This window comes from Pogoniulus pusillus, chromosome Z, assembly GCF_015220805.1.
Source record: "Pogoniulus pusillus isolate bPogPus1 chromosome Z, bPogPus1.pri, whole genome shotgun sequence".
Taxonomy (NCBI): domain Eukaryota; kingdom Metazoa; phylum Chordata; class Aves; order Piciformes; family Lybiidae; genus Pogoniulus; species Pogoniulus pusillus.
In genome coordinates this window covers 31,122,718-31,142,028 of record NC_087309.1, presented here as the reverse complement: position 1 = coordinate 31,142,028, position 19,311 = coordinate 31,122,718, and the positions used below count along the sequence as shown (strand labels likewise).

The 19,311-nt window shown below is 41.9% G+C and overlaps 1 protein-coding gene across 4 annotated transcripts in view; it reads left to right on the top strand.

The window, feature by feature from the left end:
- The window catches only part of SSBP2 (single stranded DNA binding protein 2), a 228,110-nt gene that overhangs the window by 173,218 nt on the left and 35,581 nt on the right, over positions 1 to 19,311 (top strand). For all 4 annotated transcript variants that reach the window (XM_064140800.1, XM_064140799.1, XM_064140798.1 and 1 more), the window contains 3 exons: positions 11,713 to 11,772; positions 16,171 to 16,237; positions 16,443 to 16,513. In XM_064140800.1, coding sequence (XP_063996870.1) covers positions 11,713 to 11,772; positions 16,171 to 16,237; positions 16,443 to 16,513 — 198 coding nt within the window. The remainder of the gene's footprint in view (positions 1 to 11,712; positions 11,773 to 16,170; positions 16,238 to 16,442; positions 16,514 to 19,311) is intronic.

Sequence of the window (19,311 nt, the reverse complement as noted above, 5' to 3'; positions counted from 1 at the left end):
TTGATTTTTTAGAATTTTAAAAATTAATTTTACTCTTTAAATTAAATCAGACTTCTTACTGTGGGCGTTTATAGGTTGCCAGAGCATGTGAGGTTGCTCTTAGAAAACTGTAACTGAGGAAATCACGTTTCCAGGGATTCTCTTCTGAAGCACAAAGAAGAGCTTGAGCATGGAATTAGGTTTGGTCATCAGAAAAGGCCAACATAGAGAGAAATCCTGTCTCTGGGCTAAGGATTTAACACAGTTTAATATGAAATAGCATAGATGGAAACAGCTAGTTTGAATTACACTGGTAGATAATAAGATAAAGAGCATGTAGCCCAGATTTCATCTCTGCAACACTCTAGCAAAATGTGGAAGAAAGGCCTCTAACCCTGTAGCAGCCTTTCGAGGGGCAGCAGAGAGCAGGAAGGGTGGTGTAATAAATGGTGAAATGCAGTTGAACGGGAAAATAACTTAGCTGAGAGGCCATGATAGCCTGTCCTCCTAGCTTTTCAGAGTGTAAGCTATGCGTTTGTGCCTATCAGCAAGACGTTTCAGCGCAGATGTACCATTTTGAGGAAGAAACAGTTTACTTCAGTGATAGTAGGATTCAAAATGTGTTAGTGAAGAGTGTTTTATATGCTGTGGTAACTGTTACTCCTGATGGAGATGTCCACAGGAAACGTGGGGAAACTTAAGCGAGTGGAAGTGCATGAATTGTAAACTAACCTGGATAAATTCACTCCACACCTGTTTTATCACAGTATCACAGTATCACAGTATCACCAAGGTTGGAAGAGACCTCACAGATCATCAAGTCCAACTCTTTACCACAGTGCCCAAGGCTAGACCATGGCACCAAGTGCCACATCCAACCTTGCCTTGAACTGCCCCAGGGACGGCGACTCCACCACCTCCCCAGGCAGCCCATTCCAGTGTCCAATGACTCTCTCAGTGAAGAACTTTCTCCTCACCTCCAGCCTAAATTTCCCCCGGCGCAGCCTGAGGCTGTGTCCTCTCGTTCTGGAGCTGGCCACCTGAGAGAAGAGAGCAACCTCCCCCTGGCCACAACCACCCTTCAGGCATTTGTAGACAGCAATAAGGTCACCCCTGAGCCTCCTCTTCTCCAGGCTAAACAATCCCAGCTCCCTAAGCCTCTCCTCATAGGGCTTGTGCTCGAGGCCTCTCACCAGCCTCGTTGCCCTTCTCTGGACACGCTCAAGCATCTCAGTGTCCTTCCTAAACTGGGGGGCCCAGAACTGAACGCAGTACTCGAGGTGTGGTCTAACCAGTGCAGAGTACAGGGGCAGAATGACCTCCCTGCTCCTGCTGACCACACCATTCCTGATGCAGGCCAGGATGCCACTGGCTCTCTTGGCCACCTGGGCACACTGCTGGCTCATGTTCAGGCGGGTATCAATCAGTACCCCCAGATCCCTCTCTGTCTGGCTGCTCTCCAGCCACTCCGACCCCAGCCTGTATCTCTGCATAGAATCATAGAATCATAGAATCAACCAGGTTGGAAGAGACCTCCAAGATCATCCAGTCCAACCTAGCACCCAGCCCTAGCCAGTCAACTAGACCATGGCACTGAGTGCCTCATCCAGTCTTTTCTTGAAGATCCCCAGGGACGGTGCCTCCACCACCTCCCTGGGCAGCCCATTCCAATGCCAATCACTCTCTCTGTGAAGAACTTCCTCCTAACATCCAGCCTATACCTACCCTGGCACAACTTGAGACTGTGTCCCCTTGTTCTATTGCTGGTTACCTGGGAGAAGAGGCCAACCCCCACCTGGCTACAATGCCCCTTCAGGTAGTTGCATGGGGTTGTTGTGGCCAAAGTGCAGCACCCTGCACTTCGAGCTATTGAATGCCATCCCATTGGCCTCTGCCCATCTGTCCAGGCGACATCCCTGCTACTCTTCAAGAGTACAGAAGCCCATTTTCTTGGGAATGGAGGCACACACTGTTGTAAAGCACCTCTAAGCTGTTTTAAGAAATGTAGATCCTAAAGAGATAGATACTTTATAGTAATTTTTGAGTAGTCCTACCATAATAAGAAAAGAAATAAAAATATCAAATAATCTTACCTTGTTTCATTTGGATGATAAATAGCTAAGTGATGTCAAATCTTTTAACCAGGAATAGAATTTGAAAACCCCAAAAGAAGAAAATCAGTTGTATTTTCAGACAGAATATGTAACTTGGCAGTGGCATTAATGTTTTAATGAAGGAGAGAAGAACAAAGTGGGGGTTTTGTTTATTTCAGTTCTTATCATTTAGAACTTTGAACTGATAAGTGAAGAAATTTGGTCATTATAAAAATTCCCATCTGACTTACGACCTTTGAGCTGGCCACTTGGACTCTCATGTAATGTCTGCTTTTCAAGTATCAGCACAATTAATTTAAAATAATTTGTCATAGTGTGAACAAATTAAGTCTGTGGCTCCATTTTCAGGTTTCAGTGGCAAGTAGTTTAGAGTTTGTGCTGATTATGGTGGCTGAATTATACCAACCAATTAATACATTTTCAGTCTTTTTCTGTGCTGAGTGCTGAAAGTGTATTCCACTTTGTAATTTTTAATAGGTAGTATGCTCTTGTTACTCTTCAGTTAGGAGTGCTGTCTGCCTGTCAGGGTGTTGAGACGGCAATTGTACTAATTTTGATAATGCAGGCTGAAAAAAACAGAACACTGGGAAACAGTTATCACTTGGGATTCTTTTGCTTCTAAGCCCATGAATTCAGATGTGCTTTTGGGAAGCCATGAAGAGCCCGGTGAAAGCAGAAGCCATTTCTCTGCTTTCCTAAGTAAGGGCGTCATCTTCCACATCTGGGTAGAGTTGGGCTGGGGTAGAGGAGAGGTCCCTGGCAGGCAGAGGTCTTCTGGTGAGCCCACTTGATGGTGGTTGGTCAGCCATGACGGACACTCTCCTGAAGTATCTGAGATACATAAAACACCTTCACCTTTGTGGGAACACTCTTCTTGGACACAGCAGTATTCTTCATCTTCACTGGGTTGAATACTCAGTGCATCTCTCCTGTGGCTTAGCAAATCACTGTGCTGCAAGCTGGTGGGTGTCGGACGGTGTGTTTTGACTGTGTGAGACTAGTTGAGTTAGTGCCCTGCCTTCTACAGCAGCCTTAAGCATACTCATTTAAACCAGATTGATAGCGTGCTTTAAAAATGTGCCTTCTGTCCTGCTTTGACCAAACAAACAAACATGTATTTTCCCCAGCTGAAACCAACGTTTTTTAGTATCCCTGGCTGGGAGGATATTAATGTGAATCTAGATGAATGTTGTTACTTCAAGCTATGCTAGAAAAAATGAGGGTTTTGATGCCATATAGACAGAGTTCTCCTGTTCAAGCAATATTAATTCCATTGTATTTTCATCCCAATCTTTGTTCACTGGCACTTTAGCTCTTGGTATTTTTACAGTTATCAGATGTGTGCAGCCTTCCATTACTCATTCCAAATAACTGCAGCAGTTCTTTTTGAGCTACATCATCTTGTTTTCCTGGGGTGTGTATTTGTTGCATGAGGTTTTGCTCTGCAGCATAGCAAGTCATAGGTAATTGTATAATGTATTGGAACAGAGACAGATATTTATGGAAAAATCACCTCAGTAGGAATGCCATCTCAGCAGGAACTGAAATGTAAACAATATTTAGGATTAGTTATTTGACTGTGGGTTCTTGTAAATTTTGTGATTTATGTAGGACAAAATACGGTTGTTAAATGTAGTAATATGACTAAAAAAGGATAAAAATGCCTGCAAAACCCCAACCCCTGTATTTGGAAGCAAGAAAACTATGTTATCAGCTTTTTAAATGGAAGCAAATGTAAAGAAAAAATAGATTTACTGAAATCTGTCATGGTTTGTGGAACACCACCTTATGAATTCTTTTATTCCATGAGTAATGAGTCCAGCATCAATAAGTTTGCATATGACACCAATCTGGGAGCAGGTGTGGATCTGTTGGAAGGTAGGAGAGCCCTGCAGAGGGACCTGGACAGGCTGGAGGGGTGGGCAGAGGCCAACGGGATGAGATGGAACAAGGCCAAGTGCAGGGTTCTGCACTTTGGCCACAACAACCTCAAGCAGTGCTATAGGCTGGGGACAGAGTGGCTGGAGAGCAGCCAGGAAGAAAGGGACCTGGGGGTACCTAGTGGATAGTAGGCTGAAGATGAGCCAGCAGTGTGCCCAGATTGCCAAGAGAGCCAATGGCATCCTGGCCTGCATCAGGAACAGTGTGGCCAGTAGGACAAGGGAGGTTATTCTTGCCCTGTACTCAGCACTGGTCAGGCCACACCTTGAGTGCTTTGTCCAGTTCTGGACTCCTCAATTCAAGAGAGATGGTGAGGTGCTGGAGGGTGTCCAGAGAAGGGCAACAAAGCTGGTGAGAGGCCTGGAACACAAACCCTATGAGGAGAGGCTGAGGGAGCTGGGGGTGTTTAGCCTGGAGAAGAGGAGGCTCAGGGCTGACCTCATTGCTATCTACAACTACCTGAAGGGACATTGTAGCCAGGTGGGGGTGGCCTCTTCTCCCAGACAACCAGCAACAGAACAAGGGGACACAGTCTCAAGTTGTGCTGGGGGAAGTATAGGCTGGATATTAGGAAGAAGTTCTTGCCAGAGAGAGTGATTGGCATTGGAATGGGCTGCTCAGGGAGGTGGTGGAGGCACCGTCCCTGGAGGTGTTCAAGAAAAACCTGGATGATTCTATGATTCTACTAGGTACAAGTAAACTAGAACACAACAGATTCCAGAGTTTTCCAAACAACTTTAAAAAAAAAAAAAAAAAAAAAAAAGCCAGAGAGAGAATTAGACAGCTGGCAGAGAAAAACACCTTTGTATCATTATGTGATGAAATAATTTTTCCTGAATACTGGAACCAAAGTACGAATAGTTATGCTACTGTACTTCAGTGATGCTTCTTCAAAGACTTCCCTACTGAGAAACTTGTTATCTCTTTGTCCCTTTGTGTAAGAAAACCAGTATTTTACACAATTTGTACATTGCACATGGACACACAACTCAGATTAGTGCCATGGTCTAGTTGACTGGATGGGGGCTGGGGCATAGGTTGGACTGGGTGATCTTGGAGGTCTCTTCCAACCTGGTTGATTCTATGATTCTGTGTTTCTATGAAGTACAGAATTTATAAGATACTCTCTGTTCTGCCTATATGCAGTTAGATTCTTTCTTTAAGAAAGTACTGGAACATGTGACACCGTCTTTCAAATTCTTGAACTTTCCTTCTTTTAAGTATTCTTAAAAATTGGAAAAATTGGATGTGATAGGATGCTGTAAGGAAGGGCAGGGAGCCCCTGGTTCTTCAACCATGAGAGTAGTGGAACCCCGGAACAGGTTACCTGGGTGGGTGGTTGGGGCTCCATCCCTGAAGATACTCAAAGAGAGGCTCAACAGGGCTCTGGGCAGCCTGATCTAGTTGAGGATGCCCCCACTTACTGCAGAGAGGTTTAGACTAGATGACCTTTGGAGGTCCCTTCTAACCCACACTGCTCTATGATTCTATGCTTCTCCTAAATTTTTCATCTTTATTTTATGTTCTCTCTCTGCTGTTAGCATTTCTGTAGTATTGTTTTCTCTTTTTTAGTATTTTTCTTCTTTCAAATGGTTTTTGGGTTTCAGTTCAGGCTGACAAATGCATGCATTTTGCATTGACTACACAAAAGGTTTTTCCTCTCTGGCTTCTCTCTCACCTACTTTAGAAAAAAACTTCTGCTTATATTCTTTTAGTCTCAGCTGCATGAAAGCAGCCTTCAGGATGTTTTTTCAGTTACCAAATTACTGAGTTTTATACCTCAAGGCAGTAATTACAATATACTGATGTTCACAGGCCTTTTAATTGGCTGCTCTCCAAAACAGTTACCAGAATCTTCTGCCGTTGCTGCGACTTGCATGACACATGTTTTCCAGTGCTGGTGGCACCTCCATCTCATCTGTGGTTTAGATATGACCATCTTTCCTGTTACTTCGTGGTTTTCATGTACTTTCTTGTTTTTTGGGGGAGGTGATGGTGGTGTGGTGGTGTTTTGCTTTCCTTCATACGTTATTTTATGTCCCAGTTCCTAACCTCTATTTGAGAAGTAGCTTAGGGTAGTGCACAACAGCATTGTTTAGACATCCTTTTACTTGGTCTAATGTCCCTGTTGTGGATTGGAGAGACCTGAATGCTGCAATAGTGACTGGAAACCCTTGAGAGCTATTTCAGCACATGAAAATTACTGTGGCATAAGCCATTCTGGTAATGTCCTTCTTCCTCACTGAGACCAACTTCAAAAGGTAGGTTTCCCTTACAGAGGCTTTGCAACTTCTTAACCATGATCTGGCCTTGAAATGCCAGATGCATTATTTGAAGAGGATCCTGCATCCTTATGTACAGAGAGGCCTTTGGGAGATAATATCTTTTGTCCTTCTGTCTTCTTATTGCTGCATTATTAAATCACATAACATATCTTTTAGCATATTCTCCAGCTTAATTGTTCCTTTCTATTTTTACCTTGGCTGTTTTTTGAGGAGTCACATGTCTATAATATTTAGTTGGAAGAAATGCTCTTGTACTCTCTGCATTGCTGACAGCCTCTCTCTCTCTGCTAGCTGTGCTAACCATGGGAGGTACTTGATTCATTGTTGTGGCACCTAAACAGTCCCATGTTGAACTGTGAGATGAAAAAACAAGCTGTCTTGCTGATAATTTAGTGTTAGGATCCCTTAGATGTTTCTGACTGTCAAGATGCTGAATTTTGAATTGTCACAAGGCTGAGGTAGCAGGCAGAAAGTCCCAAGTCTTCAACATGCAAAGACTTTATTTTTGCCTTCAGGAATTAAGTGCCACACTGACCACCATCTGTGACCACTGATTTTAATTTTCATTGAACCTATTACTTTTCATTATGTGCATGCCCCATGTACATCATGAATCATGTATCATTGAAAGAGTGGGAGGAAAAAGTTTCCAAGAATCCAAGGACAGAGCAACTAGCTCCCTGAGCCATGGTTATTTCAGCAACTCAGAGCAAACTAGATCAGAGACTAAACATCAGCTGTTCAGAGCAATTACAAAGGACATAGCAAAACAAACACACGGCAGAAAGCACTTGCTGCTTGAGCTTGTATCTCACACACATTTTAGTAATATGTGTGTGTGAGGGAGACTGGCAAAAAGTGCTTCCAGTGTAGTGGAAAGCTGTAAATATTTAATTTATTTCCACTAAAATATTTGGCAGAATGTCTTTGCTGGCTTGATAGGTCTCACTAGAACTTTTTGTGGACCAGTGTGGCACTGGTGGTGATGGAGAGGGATAAGTTTAGTAACTGACACAGAAATGTGAATGTGTGACTTTTTCTTTCTAGTGGTAGAATTTTTGTGGTACTAAATCTTGGCCCAGAACTGTATGAATCATTTTTTTCACATTGTCCTTGGACATTACTGTTTTCTGCAATGCGGTTTTATGGACCTTTATTGGTATTTTTGTTCTTGAAGATGTCAGTTGTGCTCCCCCTTCATTGTTTACATATTTTCCTGCCTGTAGAACTGTGTAGTGTTTGTGTCCATGACCATTAAGAACTGTAAGAACTATCTGATATTTAGTAGATGAAGTTAATTGTTGCCATCCCATTTGGGTTCAGTTGCTTAAAGAAGAGGTAGAGGTGTAAACACTTGAATAAATATGTCTCAGAGGAATACATAAATTCACACATATGTATAGAATCATAGAACTGTCAGAGATGGAAAGGACCTCAAGGATCATCTGCTTCCAAACCCCCTGCCATGGGGACGGACACTTTCCTCTAGATCAGGTTGCCCAGAGCCACATCCAACCTGGCCTTAAAAATATCCAAGGATGAGGCTTCTGCCAGCTCCTTGGGCAACCTGTTCCAGTATCTCTCCACCCTTATGGTGAAGGACTTCTTCTGAATGTCTAATCTAAATCTAAATCTACCCTCCTCTATCTTGGATCCATTCCCCCTAGTCCTGTCACTACCTGACAGTATAAAAGGTCCCTCACCAGCTTTCCTGCAGACCCCCTTCAGATACAGGAAGGCCACAGTAAGATCTCCTAGGAGCCTTCTCCTCACCAGACTGAATAGCCCCAACTCTCTCAGCCTGTCTCCATAGGAGAGGTGTTCGATCCTCATGACCCTTCCCTGGGCACATTCCAGCATGTTCATATCCTTCCCATTATAGGGACTCCAGAACTGGATGCAGTACTCCAAGTGGGGTCTCACCAAAGTGGAGTTGAAAGGGAGAATCACCTCCCTCTACCTGCTGGCCACACTCCTCTTGATGCAGCTCAGGATATGTTTGGCTCTCTGGACTGCAAGTGCACACTGGTGGCTCATGTTGAGCATAAGCAGTCATGCCTGGCCTGTATTGGTGCTTGGGATTGCTCCAACTGTGTATATATATATATATAGTAGGCTGAAGATGAGGCAGCAGTGTGCCCAGGTGGCCAAGAGAGCCAATGGCATCCTGGCCTGCATCAGGAACAGTGTGGCCAGTAGGACAAGGGAGGTTATTCTTGCCCTGTACTCAGCACTGGTCAGGCCACACCTTGAGTCCTGTGTTCAGTTCTGGGCTCCTCAATCAAGAGAGATGTTGAGGTGCTGGAACGTGTCCAGAGAAGGGCAACAAAGCTGGTGAGGGGCCTGGAACACAAACCCTATGAGGAGAGGCTGAGGGAGCTGGGGTTGTTTAGCCTGGAGAAGAGGAGGCTCAGGGCTGACCTCATTGCTGTCTACAACTACCTGAAGGGAGGTTGTGGCCAGGTGGGGGGTGGCCTCTTCTCCCAGGCAACCAGCAATAGAACAAGGGGACACAGTCTCAAGTTGTTTTGGGGGAAGTACAGGCTGGATGTTAGGAGGAAGTTGTTGCCAGAGAGAGTGATTGGCATTGGAATGGGCTGCCCAGGGAGGTGGTGGAGTCACTGTCTCTGGAGGTGTTCAAGAAAAGCCTGGATGAGGCACTTAGTGCCATGGTCTAGTTGACTGGCTAGGGCTGGGTGCTAGGTTGGCCTGGATGATCTTGGAGGTCTCTTCCAACCTGGTTGATTCCATGATTCTATGATTCTATGTATACACACAGAGAGTATATAATCTGTCCCGTAGGACAGAAGTCTGCTTTGATGCCTGCTTGAGGAATAATAACTAAAAAATTATATATTAAATTCTTACATATGATCTCAGAGAAGAATGCCAGACTCGCTCTGTGAGGCTTTTATTAAGTAGACTTGAGACTTACCTAAATTTAGACCATCCCAAAAATCAGGAAGGAGTTAGTAACCCCAAGGACACAGCAAACCAAAAACGGTGGGCACTTGTCAGGCATTAGAAACAATATGGGTGGTATTGTGGAAAGTGAAATGGTGACTTTATGTCTGTAACTTTTTCTTAGTGCATTGGGGAATTTGTTCCAGCTTTTAAAATAAAATGCTGCATTTTCTACGAGCCCCAGGGTTTTAGGTGGTTTTACAAACTGCACAGAAAGATGAATGATGAAGAGAGGGGACAAAAAAGTTTCCATCCTGCTTGACAGGAGCAGATGTTTGGCCAGTTGCATGTAGTGTGATTATACATTAAGATATAGTTGAATTCAGAGACACTGCTGGTTTCAGTTTTATGAACTCTACAACTGTAAGTAAAAGTTAAAGTTTCATTTGCTGAGTGAGGTGAGCCAAACCCAAGGTACTAGAATGTGCTGCACTCTGTACACTTGCTTGTCCTTTATGGGAATTGTTGAAATTCTAATTTCCTTGCACTTCTGCTGCTGTAGAAGGGTGAGGGCCTGCATGTTTAGAGCCTTCACCACATGCACCGACCTCTTTTCATTGTTTCTCATCAGAGAGCAGACATGAAGACACTTCTCCTTTTTATAGCATATAATTTCAAATACACCTTTTATTAATCTTCTCACAATTGTCACTGACCTTTGTTCTCCAGTCTGCAAAACCTCTGTACTTTAAATTGCTTTCTAGTATCTATATTTGAACACACTGATGTAGGTTGCATTATTTCAGCTTTCATCTGATTTTAAGATGTGAAATGTTGTTTTTTTAAATGCAAGATTAGATGGGGAAATTCCATTGATATTATTGATACATTAATTATATATATATTTTAAAATATAATTCTGATAGTAGCTATTGCTACATTACTGGCATTGATGATGATGACTGGGTGATAGAGCTTAAATATGCCACTAACTTATAAAACAGTGATAATTTTTATAGACTTCTTGTGACCTGCCTTGTTGGTCCTTAACTACAGCTGACTAGATGGTGCCTCTGCAGCTATGTTTGTTTCTTTTTCAGGAGACCCCAAAGGGTGGGTTTAAATGTGCAGCATCTTTTTTGCCATCAATGATTGCCTGTTTCCTTAATCTCTCTCCCTTGTCTCCAGTGGCAGTGTCATAAACAGAAGTGAGCCACTCTTTCTGTCATATAAAGGCTCAGCCTTTTTGGCCCTGTTCTCTCAGTCAGAGCATACTTTTATCTCTTGCTTTACTTCTGGAGTTAAAGGTACACTTGCTTGCCAAAACAATCCTCTTCATCATCTGCTTAGTCAGATGTTTGTGCATTTTTCCTATACATCTCACTCTTGCCACAAAAATCTACCCTCTTTTTAGATATCTAGATTATTGTCATGCTTTAGGTAGAGATGTTAAATGTATTTGCTGGTGCTACCATTTGTTTATCATAAGGGACAGACCTTGTTTGTGGGCTTTGAAATAGTAGTCAAGACTTGCTGGAACCTCACAAGGTACAGGATGATATGACAGTATATCCTATATATAATTATTTTATATAGAATCATAGAATCAACCAGGTTGGAAGAGACTTCCAAGATCATCCAGTCCAACCTAGCACCCAGCCCTATCCAGTCAACTAGACCATGGCACTAAGTGCCTCATCCAGGCTTTTCTTGAACACCTCCAGGGATGGTGCCTCCACCACCTCCCTGGGCAGCCCATTCCAATGGGAAATCACTCTCTCTGGCAAGAACTTCCTCCTAACATCCAGCCTATACCTCCCCCGGCACAACTTGAGACTGTGTCCCCTTGTTCTGCTGCTGGTTCAGTATAAAAATCAGAGACATTTACTGTGTGACCTTGGAGTTGAACGTGGAAGGGTGGGATGAGTGAAAAATTGAATTATTATGTGTAATGGAACCACCTAAGTTCTGAATAGTTATGAGATAAATTGAAAATAAAGCCCTCACATGTTAAATCTTACTGTGTTGCTCTGAAAAAGTGAATGGAAAGTATTTGAGAATTATTGTACTGTGACTTATCTTTGGCTGTTCCAAAACAAACATTTTTGTTTTCTATTCCAGTTTTACTATCTTTCCCCCCTCTAGTGGAAAGTATAGATGTGTGATTATGTGATCTAAACAGTTTATTATCTTTTGCTGTTAATGTATTAAGTTGTTTATATTCTGCATTCTCTGTTGCTGTAACAAAGTCTGAAGTAATACATCTTGATGAAAGTATTCATTAAGAATCTGCTAAACATTGTGGAATTAAATAATGAATAATTATGTGGAAATATTTAATCTGGATTCTTGAGAGTGGTGCATGCCATGCACCCAGTGACTCAAAGTGGTATGTTTACAAGTTAAACTGAATGATTTCACAGTTTGTTGTTTGTTTGACTTATTTATTTATTTATTTATTTATTTATTTATTTATTTATTTTTAACAGCCTTTCATGTCCCCTCGGTACCCTGGAGGTCCAAGGCCACCTTTAAGAATACCCAATCAGGTAAGGTTTTGTCCCTGCCACACCGTTGTGATGGTGCAGTGGTGGGAAGAAGGAATGTTATCTTGTTGGCTTCCAGTGGCTTGTTGGCTACGGAACTCACCCTGTCCCTCTCTGCTTCACTTTGACTGACAGTTAGTCAGTTACTTTGATAAGATGTGCTCACGCCACTCCTAGCTCACTTTTCTGTGCTTAGTTAATGTCTACACCTCCACATTTGTTGTGCTTTAAAAATGTTTGTGAAGAGAGCGTATGGTTGCCTTGCATGGTGCTGCATTAAACTTATCTAGCCAACACTACCTCCTCTGAGATGAAGGTTTAATGACACCATGACTGTTACCCTTTCTGAAGATTCCTACCCACATTCACCTAATCCCATATAAAATGCATTGCTCTATTCTATTCTTTGCTGTATATATGAAGTACATTTGTTTCATAGTAAATACAGAGATTATTGGTTAGAAACAGATATGAAATGCTCCATGGCTGGTACAGATACTCCAAGGACTTTATAGAAGCATTGAATTTCCAGTTTTCTCTCATGTCCATCAAAGGATATGCATGACAATGTAACAAGGAGGAGTAATGAACTGCTGTTTGTCAGTGGAGACCTTTATTGGCCCATCTGTGAAAAGACAGCTCTGGAAGCAGATAGAATTTGTATTTTTAAGTTCTCCATAGTACAGCTAGAGGAGAAGAAAGCAGTTGTCAGCAGATGAAAAGTTAAAGATAAGCAAACAGGAAAGTATCAGTGGAGCTATAAAAGAAAAACTGGGTCATTTACAATACTGGGGGAAAGGCTTAAAGGATAAATGGAACGAGATGGTCCAACTTAGACTTCCAGGACTGCCTTTCCTGTTGCCACAGCTTGATGAGGAAACTTTGATGCCACAGCCTCAGTTCTAGCTGGTTTTTGATATCTGAATAACACAATATCAATGGACTTGTTTTTAGCACTAGTTCAGTATTGCCAGAAAGTGTGGATTTTAAATTCTAGTGTGCTGGATATGTCAGCTCTAGGGGGCAAGACTTTTTCATATATTCCTCTACATCAAACGTCATGATGTTTGGGAGCAGGTTAAGTTAACTGTACCATACCTGCTTTCTCACAAGCAAATGGCTGAAATGATCATCAAGGGACAACATAAGCATGGAGTGTCATTAATATTTTAGTTAAACATTTCCTGCAGACATATTGTAACTCAGCACAAAATACCTTCCTGATTTTTGCACATTTTAGTAATGTCTCAGCCAAAGACAGACCAGTGTTTGGGTTTCACATAGGGCCTTTGTTTCTCTTTTTAATGTTTCTGATCAGGGTAATTACTGGCAGGTAGAAACTGGATGTGGTGAGTGCTGTGAAAGCACTGCCAACCTGCATTTTTAGTTTCAGAAGTGTTTTTTGCCTGCACATTCTGATATTTTCAGTTCAGAGCTATAACATAATCACATAATCTCAGTGAATTACAGCTCTTGCAATTCATTTAAATTATGCCACATTCATCAATTACTACTTCTAACAACACTGACATTATTTAAGTTGCAGTGTGGATGGGCCATTTGCAGAAGTAATACACTACTGTTGTGCAGCTTTAAAGCAGAAATTTTGATTAGAGGAAGTCAGTAAAAATAAGAGTTAAAATTCCCACTGTAACTATAACTCTGTTCCTTAATGGCTTGCAGGAGGGAATGTGTTCCTTAGGCAAGCAGTGGTAACTTAGGGCATGCATGCACAGTGCAGTCCAGGTCTAGGCTTTATAGCAAGCAAGTTAGTACCTACTGAGTGCTACACCTAAGGTGACCTTCACTATTCCATCTAATGTAAATTGTAAATGAAATCCTAAAGGTAATTAGCACACATTCTGACAATAAGGACTTGTACAGAACATGCACTCTAGATGAAATGACCAAAACAGTTAAAGAATGCACCTAGAGTACACATTTGCAGAGAGGAGCAGCCACATTGCAGCTCTTACAGCCACTGCACATCTGCCTTTTCAAGGTCCACCACTGCAGACCTGTTGCAAAGGGATGGGGTGGAGGGCCAATTCTGACTGCACATCCAGCAACTATAGAGCCTCCCTATAACACAGAGCCTTTGCTCTCATCAGATACCTGGAAGAGCAGTTAGTGATTTGATCCTTGTTGTAGACAGGGAAGAGCATGCATGAGATCAAACTCTACAGGGTATTTGATGTTGGCAATGCATTGTGCTGTGCAGGCTCTCTCATTTGGCATGAAAAGTGGTATGACATGTTAGAAAGGAACTACAGCCCTGCATGTAATGACTGCATAAGTTAAGTCTTCAGTCATGTGTGCTCACAGAAGCTAGTAATGCAATCATTAAGGTTGGAATTGACCTCTTAAGATAATGAAGTCCAACTATCAACCCAACATCGCCGTGTGTCACCTGCTGTCCCTGGCACAAGTGACCAGTTTCTGCTTTGCTACTGTTTGGCACTTCTCCATGCACTTCATGGGTTGTTCCCATGTATCATCCCAACTTCAAGCCACTGAAGTACATGTAAAACTCTGATTTTAATGATGTCAGCTCAGATAACTTATTTATTTATTTAAACTTGCAGTACAGTGCCTTGACTGTATTACCTTTCAAGCAATAAAGTACATCTTCATTCTGAGTTTCCTACCTCTTGTGGAAATAAACTGTGTAACACTTGAAGACAGGTTCTCCTCTGTACATATCCAAGACTACTACAGTATTTTTGGGTCAAGAGTAGTTTGTCCATTCCCACAGTAAGCAGCAATGTATTGCCTGAGTAGATTACTTGCTCAGTAACAGATCTACTAATTTTGGATACGTTTCTACTGAAAACATGGTGTTGTTTTGAAATGCTAAGCAGCACTTACTTGAAGGGCTGCAAAAATCCATTTGTTAAAAACATTTTGTGTAGCTGACAGAGTTGTAGGTAACGGACTAGAAATTAGCCTTAAAGCCTAATTTGGATACTATAAACCCAAACGGCAGATTAAAATATGGGGACACAAAAGCAATGTGTTTGATTTTTTGACAGAAGTGAAGTAACAGCACAATATACCTACATAATTGAGAGCAAGATTTAGGAGGTATTTTTGTGTGTTATCTCCCATAGATAAATAATAAGCTTATCTTGGCACTGATGCCCTCCAAGAGTAAGGCAGGGTGGAAGAGAAAATGTTCCCTACATCACAGCCTTAATTAGCCATACTCTGTGAATGCTGTGTGATTGACTCAGTTATCACAGTATCACCAAGGTTGGAAGAGACCTCACAGATCATCAAGTCCAACCCTTTACCACAGAGCTCAAGGCTAGACCATGGCACCAAGTGCCACGTCCAATCTTGCTTTGAACAGCTCCAAGGACGGCGACTCCACCACCTCCCCGGGCAGCCCATTCCAGTGTCCAATGACTCTCTCAGTGAAGAACTTAGAATCATAGAATCAACCAGGTTGGAAGAGACCTCCAAGATCATCCAGTCCAACCTAGCACCCAGCCCCATCCAGTCAACTAGACCATGGCACTAAGTGTCTCATCCAGTCTTTTCTTGAACACCTCCAGGGAGGGTGCCTCCACCACCTCCCTGGGCAGCCCATTCCAATGCCAATCACTCTCTCTGGGAAGAACTTCCTCCTAACATCCAGCCTATACTTCCCCTGGCACAACTTGAGACTGTGTCCCCTTGTTCTGTTGCTGGTTGCCTGGGAGAAAAGACCAACCCATCTGGCTACAATGTCCCTTCAGGTAGTTATAGACAGCAATGAGGTCCCCCCTGAGCCTCCTCTTCTCCAGGCTAAACAACCCCAGCTCCCTCAGCCTCTCCTCATAGGGTTTGTGTTCCAGACCCCTCACCAGCTTTGTCGCCCTTCTCTGGACACATTCCAGCACTTTCCCCTCATCTCAAGCCTAAATTTCCCCTGGCGTAGCTTGAGGCTGTGTCCTCAGCAAACATCTATGTCTGCATCCTGACCTCTGAAAGAAAATGTTTAAAATGTGGTTAAAAGGAAAAGCTATAGCAATGTAAGCTTTGGGTAGCTTCCCATGGACACAAGGCAAAGGCAGTGTTTCAAGGTTAAATAAGAGGTAAGCTAAAATGGAAGAGCTATTGGGAAAGGAGAACCAAATTAATATCAAAATTGTATTTGGAGATTATTTCTACATAAATCCACAGAAACCCAAGAGTTTGTCCATACAAATCCATGGCCAGAGTTGTGGGACATTCAGTACATTTAGTTTAATTAAATACTTAGGACATTTAGCTAGGACATTTAGGAACATTAACTCCTCCATGTTACTCTTGACTCAGAAGAAACATCTGGGAATTGAACCCAAAGTATCTGCATGATGTCTTTAACATAAATTTCAAAGCATTATGTTTTTGTAACATGTGGTTTTATGCCTGCAGGCACTTGGAGGTGTCCCAGGAAGTCAGCCATTATTGCCTAGTGGGATGGACCCAACACGGCAGCAAGGTGAATGAAATAGTTACTTGGACCATTCAGAAATCCTCTCTTCTCAAGCTTGCTTCGTGCTTTCTATGTTTCAAAGTTCACAGCAGCTGTTAAAAACCTTTTGTTAACAAAAGAGAAATTAATTGTTAAAGGTTTGGTTTTTTTTTTTCATAAGGTTCTTGTGTATTTCTTTTTTTTTTTTTAAAGTTACATTATTTATTTGCAGGGCATCCAAACATGGGTGGGCCAATGCAGAGAATGACTCCTCCAAGAGGAATGGTTCCATTAGGACCACAGGTACCTTCCACAGAGAGATAGATATCTTTATTTACTTGCCTATAGTTACAATATATTACTTTGGCATTCCATAGCTTTAAGATGGTTAGGATGTGTTCTTCTAATTTAATTTTAAAATGAGTTGTAGCCAGGCAAAGTCTAAAATCAAAACATCAGTGATTTAAATTAAGATTTTAAATTTAAAAATAAAGGAATCCTTTGACTTTTATTAAAAAAAAATATATGCTTGTCCTATGGACAGTGCATGTTGTAATCCAAGGCTGACATTTGTAAAGGAAAGAAAGGAGGGAGTAGGTGTTTCCTCACCTTACCAACCTCACTGATTACATTGTTTAGGAAGAAAGCATTAATACTTCTCGTTAGGCAAACTTTGCATCAAAAATTCCCCCCCCCCCCCCCCCAAAAAATCTGTAAAGTTTGTCTTTCATCCACTACTCATGCAGATTTTCAGTGAGTGCTGGAGAGATTTTAATGTAAAACGTGAAGTTCATGTTGCCATTTCTCCTTCTTGTCAAACACAATCATCTTCCTAGCATTGTTTTTGAGAAGAAAAGCAACACTGGATTGTAAGAACCTGCCTTCTCCGTGGTGCTGACTTTTGCTCATAGCTGTTGAAAACTGGCAAAATGAGTGAATATTTGTCAATGTTACATTTCATCAGCAAACTAAGGTAGAAAGCAGATTAATTCTGATGCATACCTGGAACTTGGATCCAAAAGTTTGTCTTGTGTTTAGTCAGCACTCTCACAGAGAGAAAATTCAGGTGTTACTGTTTCATACTGGCATTGCCAGTATTTTGTTCTACAGCATGCTTGTTGTGCCCACACTTTGCATTTTTGCTTCCCCATTTCAGATAATCTCTCTAGTGACTTCTTTGTGCTTTGGAACAAGAACTGAATTTTAAATGACAAATTGCTTTACCTTTCAAATCAGTTCATGGCTGCCTTTATAATTTTGTCTCTTCTTCATGGTGGGCACCAGTTCTGTAGTTCTCCTGCAGATCTGATGTGTGACCAATGGACCATTATTAAATGAATTTGTCTTTTTTTTTTTTCCTGTAGCATTGAAGTGTATTTACCACTTGCTTTTGGGGGTAGAAAGAGAGGCTTTACAATGCTGCCATATGAGATTGAGCTGATACTTTATGCAGCACCATTAGTCACACAGCAGGCATGCCAATTTTCATTCTGGTTTTGCTGTCTCCTAAAATCCAGTGTTTTTGCAAGGTTCTTATTTCTTGTGCTGAGAATCCTCTTAAAATGGGGAAAATGTAGCTAACTTAAACAAAATTTAAGTTCACAAATCAATCTTTTCTATAAATGGATTATCATCTGTCTTTGTATCTGACATTTAGGATGTCCTCAGGGTGTAGTTCTAAACCAAAATTTCGTTAATCATTCACACTTGCTTTTAGCATCTTGTTGCTGCAGTGCTGTAAAATTGACTTAGGTGTGCCTGTAGTGGGAGGCACACCTGCACAGGCAGTCAACTAGAAAGACACTTTTGTGCACTGATACAGAAATACTTATGGTCACTATAGTATGACTATGCTGGAAAATTTACAGGAAAAATTGCCTCAGTTTTGCATTTGATGATTCCAAGTTGTTGCAGAATAAGTAATATGAAGCAAAAAAAAACCTGTGGATGGTTATAAATGCTCGCATCTGTGAAAAGCTCACAAAAATTAGGTTCAGCTGTAGTTATGCTTGGTGAATGGTTACTATCTCCAGTCTATGGCCAGTACTACTCTCTGTGCTTCATACCTGCTGGTGAACCACATGCTCCCTAATGCTTTCTGGTCAAAAAGGATTAAATCATCTGAACTAGTTAAGAAAAAAAAAATTGGGTAATCTGTCTCTTTTTGGCCATTTCTATGAAAATCTTAACTACCAGGTAAACTGCTGGTTATGGTAATTTTGGCTAAAAAGCTGTAAGGAACAAACTGGGACACTAACTTCTGCAGAGAGCGTGGCTGTGGCTGAAAGAACATACATATTGGCAGCCTTAATGAAAGCTCTCTTATTTTGGGACAGAGTACATTTGATTAGAATTAGCAGTAATTAGAGTGAAAAGTACATTTGATTAAGATTATTCCAACCCCGTAGGATCCTATAAAGATCTTTAACCTCAGCCCACACAAATAATTACATAATCACACAAAATCACAGGACTTTAGAGGTTGGAAGGAACCTTCAGAGATCATTGAGTCCAACCTCCCTGCCAAGGCAGGATCATCTGGAGTAGTTCACTCAGGAATGCGTCCAGGTAGGTTTTGAACGTCTTCAGAGAAGGAGACTCCACAGCCTCTCTGGGTTAAAGCTCTCCTGAATTAAAATAAAAAGGGAACATACCAGATGGGCCAAACAGGGGGAATGTGCTCCACACTTCCCAGATCAGGATGGAAAACTGAAAGAAACCAGATACGGAACTGCTGTTCTGTTACATTCAGACTGTGTTCTCTTCCAGATCCAGTAGTGCCAACTGGGTATGTTTCTATACCCAGCTGCTTTGACTACCCAGCAGTACTGCCCTAGAGTTCTGACAGAGGACTTTTCACAGGCAGTGTCATCTGGGGTAACCCAGGTTAAGCAGATATGTGAGTTAATCTGGTTGATTTTTGCCAGAGTTTGCACACTGGTTGCTCTTATGGCTGCACACAAAGAGGCAGGAATGAATAGTGATTGATGACCAGCAGCTGTTGATACTACTGTCTTCAGGTGGTATTGTTGGGTCTGGAAGGGGACGTCTGTTGCAGCCTCTGGTTGTATTCTTGCAAACCAGCTATTGATAGGACACTT